The 8,548-nt window shown below is 44.4% G+C and overlaps 1 protein-coding gene across 3 annotated transcripts in view; it reads right to left on the bottom strand.

The window, feature by feature from the left end:
• brsk2b (BR serine/threonine kinase 2b) overlaps positions 1 to 8,548 on the bottom strand; it is a 181,431-nt gene that overhangs the window by 85,338 nt on the left and 87,545 nt on the right. For all 3 annotated transcript variants that reach the window (XM_029638689.2, XM_065011798.1, XM_029638694.2), the window contains exon 2: positions 3,536 to 3,630. In XM_029638689.2, the coding sequence (XP_029494549.1) occupies positions 3,536 to 3,630 (95 nt within the window). The remainder of the gene's footprint in view (positions 1 to 3,535; positions 3,631 to 8,548) is intronic.

The following is an 8,548-nucleotide window of genomic DNA, read 5'->3' as shown; positions in this document are numbered from 1 at the left end:
TACAATGAAGGTCTGTGAAGTTATTTGGATTTTTACGAATTATCTTTGAAAGACAGGGTCCTGAAAAAGGGACGTTTGTTTTTTTGCTGAGGTTATATTTTACACATACATCCCCCCTCGCCGTCTCACACAACCAATTTCCTGCCATCATGACATTTTCTACACTTATCTGGTCTCACCAGGTGGTCCTCTAACAGCCGCTAGCCCCCCTCTCCTCATCCCTGCCACCATCCCTCCATTCGCCACACCCCATCCATCCCTACCACCTTGACTGTCTCCCTCTCCCTCCCTCCCATATCCACAATCTCCCTGGCTTACAAATGCTAAATGTTCCCTTAGGACTAAAGTCTGGATGCCATACCCCTTGCTGGGCCCAGGGACGACACACACACACAGGTGCACAAACACACACACCCACACTCACAGACACTCACTTCAGTATTCAACATTTGTCCAGGCGGGTGTGGATAAACATCTATGGGTGGAGTTAAATAAAAACTATTAAAATAAGGTTTGGGATAGGGTTCAAACATAAACAACTTGACAGTTAAGTTTAGGCATTCACTCGGAGTGGTTAAGGTAAGGGTTAAGGTTTGGGAAAGGGTTCAAACTGAAAAAAAAGAAAAACTAAAAACAAGTGCCCAGCACTGGGATTGAACCCAAACTACTCAGAGTTGTAGCTCACGTTTTAAGCCCTTCCTCTATCCCCATCTACAACACCCTAACACGAGTCTACTAGATGGCAACAAGCACTCGCGTTGCACCTAGTGGATGATATTGACATTGCATGCATGCACAAGTCATCTCCCGACGTCCTGGGGACCTGGAAAAACGTCTAATACTGCAGCGTATCGGGTGTGACCTGGCTGCATTACAGTATAGCTATATCCATAGAGCAGAGTAGGAAGTTGTAAGATGGAGTGAGATTAGATGACTGTAAATATATATAGAACATGCGACTACAGCTCTGATGTATAATTTGCAATGATTCTCACTCGATATTCTTAGTCTAAATGCCAGGGATGACATCATTATCTCAGGAGAGTGCTGGTGATGATGTTAGGTGGTGTACTCTGGCTCTGCAACCTCTCGTCTCCTCCGGTCTCTAAATGTCAAATCTCCGGTCCGTGTGTGCTCAGACAGTCTTCAGCTGTTGCAAACACACCATCAGTCTAGGACCACACACACACACACGCACAGACACACACACGCAAATGCAGAAGCACATGCAAATGCCATGCTAATACTGCTACAGAAGCCAGAGAGAGATGAGTGAGACAAACAGAGAGGAAGGAGCGATGGAGAACCGTGTTAATCCCAACATGAGAGAGTAGATGAGAAATACGTTTTGTCTTTCATTTTCGATGAAGGGAGAGAAAGAAAGAAAATGAGTTAGAGACCAGGGGAGTACGGAATGAGGGGTTGAAAGACATGCACGTGCACACACACACACACACACACACACACACAAACTGAATAGATGAAAAAACAGATGTAGCGTACCTGCGGCAACGGCCTTTAAAACAAACAAACACATCGGGATTCAGGAGTACACTTGCGTTGAAAATCAAACCTTTTGAAAATGCCAAACTATGAATGAGTTTTGAGGCGAGACAACATAGGAAGGAAATATGTTTGTTGTCTCGGAGTGCGTGTCTAGTGTGTTGTCTGGTGGATCTGTATTGTGTAGGGGGAAAGGCAGACGGCCAATAACTCATGCTCGAAAGACGTAATTTTCTCCCCTCCCCTTTTCAAAGCCAATCACTCCCTGTTCCTATGACAACAAGCCCCTCAGATGTTGAGACTGGGAGAGTAGAGAGAGCAAGAGAGAGAGAAAGAGAGGAAATAAATATTTGAACACATTTGAAATATAAAGCCTGATAGAATGAGGGAAAATTTGCAATTCAACTTCAACTAACTTCAGACACACATACACACACGCACACACACCATAATCAGAGTTAACGACCCATTAACCAACTAAACCAAGGCCGTGGAAATGAAGAGTGAGAGGGTTAAAGTGTTGAGTAGGCCTGATGGGTGGAGTAATGGTCCCCTCTTTTCTCCCATTCTCTCCATCCCACTTGTTCTCTCATTAGGCTGAAAAAACAACATCAGCGGAAAGGAGAGGCAGCAGCTCTGAAATGGCCCGTTTAGCTGACTGCTGCCATGCTAACTGCACACACACACACACACACACACACACACACACACACACACACACACACACACACACACACACACACACACACCGTACACACACACACACACACACACCGTACACACACACACACCGTACACACACACACCGTACACACACACACACACACACACACCGTACATCATATGAGAGGCCAAGAGTGTGTTTGCACTTTCACAAATTATTACATATATTTTTTATTTACAGTATTACTGTAAACACAGACACACACACACACATCTTACCAAACTCCACTCTTTCTTTCCACTGCCTTGGTTAGTGCACAGTGCACATGCGCACGTGCATAGCTACCGCAGACACTCCTGTGCAGACTGACAAAACACACACACACGTTTAACTGCCACACTGAGGGGTGACCACGGGAATGAGGGAAAGTAAAGCATGTGCTTGGTCAACAGAAAATCTCCCCCACTACATCCTAGTGGGCCCACTGGAGTCATGATATTTAGTCCACAGACACACACACACACACACCAGCCAGGGTGTTTTTTACGAAGAACATTTGTCACCCATGGCTGCCCGTAACCCTTTCTCTATGTGGTGGACAAAGCAGTGTGATAGTGCCAAGCACCACACTAACCTCCTGCACTGGTACACCATCTATCTCACTCTATTGAAGTGTTGGCACTACTGAAGTGTGTGTGTGTGTGTGTGCCAGCGTGCATGCGTGCGTGCGTGCTACGTGTGTCATGATGATCTCATCCTGTGCGTGTGTGTGGTGTGTGCGTGTGTGAGCACATACAGCATGCTGTACGTATGCGCTGCACCCCATTCAAATTGAATCTGCCCACGATCCAATTACATCCCAATGAGATGCTTCAGTGTGATTCCCTGAGATAGAGAATATGCTGCATCCCATGAAGGGTAATTATACTAGATCAGATTAAGGCCTGCTCCATTCTCCTAACTCCCATGGTATACTCCACCATAAGGGCGTATTAATGCAGAGAAGCAAAGTCTAGTCTGGCTGTTGATGAGGACTTGGTCTAATGAGGAAATGCAGAATAGTTGCTCAACATATTTTGTCATTCATAGGCTCCAATACCCACACACCGACGAAAGATACACACACACATACACAGACACACAAAGATAAAGAGCTATGAAAGGTTAGGAGGGCATCTCTATTACCCTGTTTAACATAACAGCACAATCAATGGAAAAAAACCTGTCAGACACATCAAACAGGACAACACTCTCTCTACAACAATCTCTCTACGACAGTAACAGGAAGTCATATTACCCTCTTTTTCTAACAACAACAACAACAAAGGCTCTCCATTGTAACATCTAGTGTCATGCCCCTGGTCTTACCTTCATGAGGACAGACTCGCTGAGTTTCTCCCTGTTGACGATCTTGATGGCCACTTTCTGACACGTGACACAGTGGATTCCCAGCTTCACCAGGCCTGAAACACACACATTAGCAAATAGTGTGTCAAACACACACACACACACACACGCACACACACACACACATAGCAAAATTTGTCAGACACATAATAAATGCAACACAGGAAGAGTATGTTAGTTAAACCCCACATCTAAAACACACACAGAGACACAGACACACACATGCACACGTGCGCAAACACACACACACACACACACACACACACACACACACACAAAGCAAAGACGGTCAAACACACAATAGCTGAATGAGTAGGCCTGTCTTGTTCCAACCAGTCGTATCAGGTGTTTTTGTGCTGGGCTGAAACACACAATGACTCCAGGAACAGACTTACCTTTGCCTTGTGTATCCCACTGAAGGGAACCAGAGTGAATGTAGAGGGAGTGTCAGTGAGTGCACTAGAGCCTTAGAGCTGCCTTAGAGCATTGGGCCAGTAACCGAAAGGTTGCTGGATCGAATCCACGAACTAACAGTCCACGAGCAAGGCAGTTAACCCAATGTTCCCCGGGGCGATTAAGGCAGGCAGCCCCCCCGCTCCCCGCACCTCTCAGATTCAGAGGGGTTGGGTTAAATGCAGAAGCCACATTTCAGTTGAAGGCATTCAGTTATACAACTGACTAGGTATCCCCCTTTCCCTTCCTGGTCATCTCCCTCAGATAAAGAATACACACACACACACACACACACAGATGAAAAGAGAGAGCATCGGTCAGGCCACAACAACACAACAACTCTATAATAGAAAACATCCCTCAAAGCTCCTCATAAAAACCACTGTATCAAGCCACCCGAGGCCAACGTCTCCCATCTCGCCATTGTGCATTGCAAAGTAAATGTCAACTTCTATATAAACAGCAACATGAAAGAATCAATGCAGAGAAAGCAATGGCTTTATTTTATGACACACACACACACACACACACACACAATGGCGACATCCATATTTTTCAAAGAGCTGACGCCGGGGATAGGGTGTCACTTTCTACTAAAAGGCCTGTGTCTAAACACCAGATACTGCATATGCACCGTTTTTATTACCTGGCCTACATATTTCAGAGGAGATGTACATATCCTACATTTGACTGGTGATTTCCCCATGGGTTTTCCCAAAGGGGCGAGGAAACTGGGAAACCGGGGCCTTAAGCAACAGTGGCTTTGAGCCAAGATGGCAGCCTCAGGGCTCTTTTATGTTAGGCAGTTAGAGCTGGAATGGCATCCTGGACGACATTCACAATGTGCCATTGATCTTGCTGTCAGCGGAGCTCGGGGACTGCTGCTCGATTGCCTGACCAACATGGGTTAGAGACCCCAGCAACCACTTTACAACAGGTAATGAATATTTGATATGGATGTAATTGCCTCGAATAGATTGTGTGTGTGCGTGTGCGTGTGTGGACCAGAAGTCCCCACAAGAATAGGAAACAAACAAAAATGTGACCAACTGGGGATATTTTGTTGGTCCCTACGAAGTCAAACACTATTTCTAGGGTGTTTAGGGTTAAGGTTAGAATTAGTGTTAGGGTTAAAATTATGTTTAGGGTTAGGAGCTTAGGTTAGTTTTAGGGTTAGGAGCTAAGGCTAGGTTTACGGTTAGGGTTAAGGTTATGTTTTTTGGGTTAAGGTTAAGTTTAGGGTAAGGGTAATAGTACGGGCTAGGGTAAAAGTTGGATTTAGGGTTGGGGTTAGGGAAAATAGGATTTTGAATGGGAATGAATTGTGTGCCTTCACAAGGTTAGCGATACAAGACTGTGTGTGTGTGTGTGTGTGTGCGTGCGTGCGCGTGTGTGTGCGTGCGTGCATGTGCGCGCGTGTGATGGCACCAAAAGGCAAACACATTAGGAGTGTGAGTCAGTGAAAGAACAGGAAAATATAGGGAATACGGTGAAAGAGATTGGAGAATAGAAGAGAGATGACGTGCGCTCAGTGAAGCTGTGGGCGTTGAGAGAGAGAGAGAGAGAGAGAGAGACTGAATCAGCCAGGCACATATTGTATTGTAACAAGCTAAAAACCCATTAAAAAATATATATATAACAGTATATACTGGAACTAAATTAAAGTAGAATGCGTAAAGTGTATAGTTAGACAGTAAAAGACAGAAGTGATCAACAGTCTCGTAATCCACCTCTGTTGTAACATTGTTGAGGTAAGGAGAAATTAACTTCTGTTGTTGGCAGGATAAGAAGATGAGAGTGAGGGGAAGATGAGAGGGGGATGAGGAAACATTGTGCACAGTACAGAGAATGACTCAGTTTACAATTTACAATGAGCTGTATAGCAGTGAGAGTATGAGCCACAAAGTCAACTCCCCTGATTCTAAGCTAAGACTAGACTAAGACTAGAACACACAACACACACACAACACGCACAGAAACATACACACACGCAAACACACACACACACACACATTTGACCAACGCAACTGAATTAGCAGCACAACCCCATTGATTTCTCCTCCCTCTGACTCCCCCATCCCTCCTTCGCCTGTTAAGATCAATACAACCCAAAGCCCCTCGAGGACGATGTCATCAAAACTCTCAAGGCTAGATGTCCAACCAGCCAAACCCTAAGGCTCTCTAGTCCGAGAGCTGGGGATAGAACTTGGCTTGAATTCAATGACTGATTAATCTTCTAGATATATCTCACTGCTTTAACTTCAGACAATACTAAATCCACTTAGATGTGGAGTGGGATACATGTAAGCAGGTGGAAAATGAGGAGGCCCATCCATGCTAAACGTCCACTGTGTCAATTAGGCTACTGCTGCCCTGTTCAATAGTTCCTGTGGGACAGGGTGTTTGGTTTCTGGGGTTCTGTATGCGTATTGTGTACATGCAGACACACATCCACACCCGTACAAATGTTTACACACGCACATACAGTGGATTCGGAAAGTATTCAGACCCCTTAACTTTTTCCATATTTTGTTACGTTACAGCCTTGTTCTAAAAGGGATGATATGTCTTTTAAAACATCAACCTACACACAATACCCCATAATGACAAAGCAAAAACAGGTTTTTAGACATTTTTTCAAAGTATTAAAAATAAAAACTGAAATATTACAATTACATACGTTTTCAGACCTGTTACTCAGTATGTTGTTGAAGCACATTTGGAAGTGATTACGGCGTCAAGTCTTCTTGAATATGACGCTACAAGCTTGGCACACCTGTATTTGGGTAGTTTCTCCCATTCTTCTCTGCAGATCCTCTCAAGCTGTCAGGTTAGATGGGGAGTGCCACTGCACAGCTATTTTCAGGTGTCTCCAGAGATGTTCGAGCGAGATCAAGTCCGGGCTCTGGCTGGGCCACTCAAGGATATTCAGAGACTTGTCCCGAAGCCACTCCTGAGTTGTCTTGGCGGGTTCCACTCTACCATATAGGCGTGATTAGCGGGTTCTTGGTCACCATCCTGACCAAGGCCCTTTCCTCCCGATTGCTTAAGTTTGGCCCTGCGGCCAGCTCTAGGAAGAGTCTTGGTGGTTCCAAACTCCTTCCATTTAAGAATGATGGAGGCCACTGTGTTCTTGGGGACCTTCAATGCTGCAATGTGTTGATACCTTTCCCCAGATCTGTGCCTCGACACAATCCTGTCTCGGAGCTACATGGACGATTCCTTCGACCTCATAGCTTGGTTTTTGCTCTGACATGCACTGTGAACTGTGGGACCTTATATAGACAGGTGTGCGCCTTCCCAAATCATGTTCAATCAATTGAATTTACCACAGTTGGACTCCAATCAAGTTTTAGAAACATCTCAAGGATGACCAATGGCATTTCTAGTGTCATAGGAAAGGCTCTGAATAGTTGTGTTAAAAATAAAAAATAAACTGAAATACCTTGTTTACACGTTTTTAAAAATGTGTCATTCTGTGATATTTTGTGTAGATTGATGAGGGAAAAACACATCTTATCCATTCTAGAATGTGGCTGTAACATAAAAAAAATGCGAGAAAAAGTCAAGGGGTCTGAATACTTTACGAATGCACTGTATACACACACTGTAGGCACGTAATCTTGCAATCCCACAGAAACACACACCCGTAAACGCGTACACATGCACTACTGTATACACACATACACTGTAAGCACTATACCTGTGAACACATACACACACACACAAACACATCACTGCCTGGAGTGATGATGCTCTACTGATCAATGGTGAGAGGTCAGCTGTCAGGGAGGTCAAAGGATGGGGTATGATCTGGTCATGACCTGTCACCTGACCTTTAACATTAACACATCTACATAACCAGCATGACACATCTCACAAATCTCATTACCAACTCAAACCAGGGGTTGGAACCTGTTTAAGGAGCAGAACAGAAAACAGGAAAATAATAATAATTGAGGAACAGAATCAGAACCAGGAACGAAAGTAATCTATAATGTTCGGAAGAGAACCATTTTTTTTATAAGCATGGGAACCAGTTAATAACGTTTCTTTACGTTCTGGGAATTTTTTTCAGTCCCACAAAAAATGCAACAGAGCCATCACGCTGTCACTCAGAAACATATTCCAGTGTCTGTCTGCCTGCCAGCTGAAAATCTTTGCCAGTGTGTGTGCATGTAGGCTACGTCATGTCTTTGGCTATGCCGGATTAAGTGATATGACATGCTATTCTATAAAATCATTTCTCTGCAATTAATATTACCTGATTAAGCTAATGAAAGAGCGGGAAGACTGAGGAACAAAAATATTTTGTGTCTCTATCGGGCCGTAGGCAGCTATGCTATCGTAAATACAGTATCTTATGCATTCTAAATAACCGCCCATTTGAAAAAGGAAAATGCAATAAATATTTACTCTGAGCTGCGCTTCGGTAGATTGGTCACAGATAGACTGCCGGGTTGTCCAGCATGGATCTCTTGTCCTCTGAAGAATGTCTAGTGGTGAACTGGAGTGTGGTAG

The sequence above is a fragment of the Oncorhynchus nerka genome, linkage group LG27 (genome assembly GCF_034236695.1).
Source record: "Oncorhynchus nerka isolate Pitt River linkage group LG27, Oner_Uvic_2.0, whole genome shotgun sequence".
Classification (NCBI taxonomy): Eukaryota; Metazoa; Chordata; class Actinopteri; order Salmoniformes; family Salmonidae; genus Oncorhynchus; species Oncorhynchus nerka.
The sequence above is the reverse complement of the archived record's forward strand: the minus strand, read 5'-3'. Positions and strand labels throughout refer to the sequence as shown.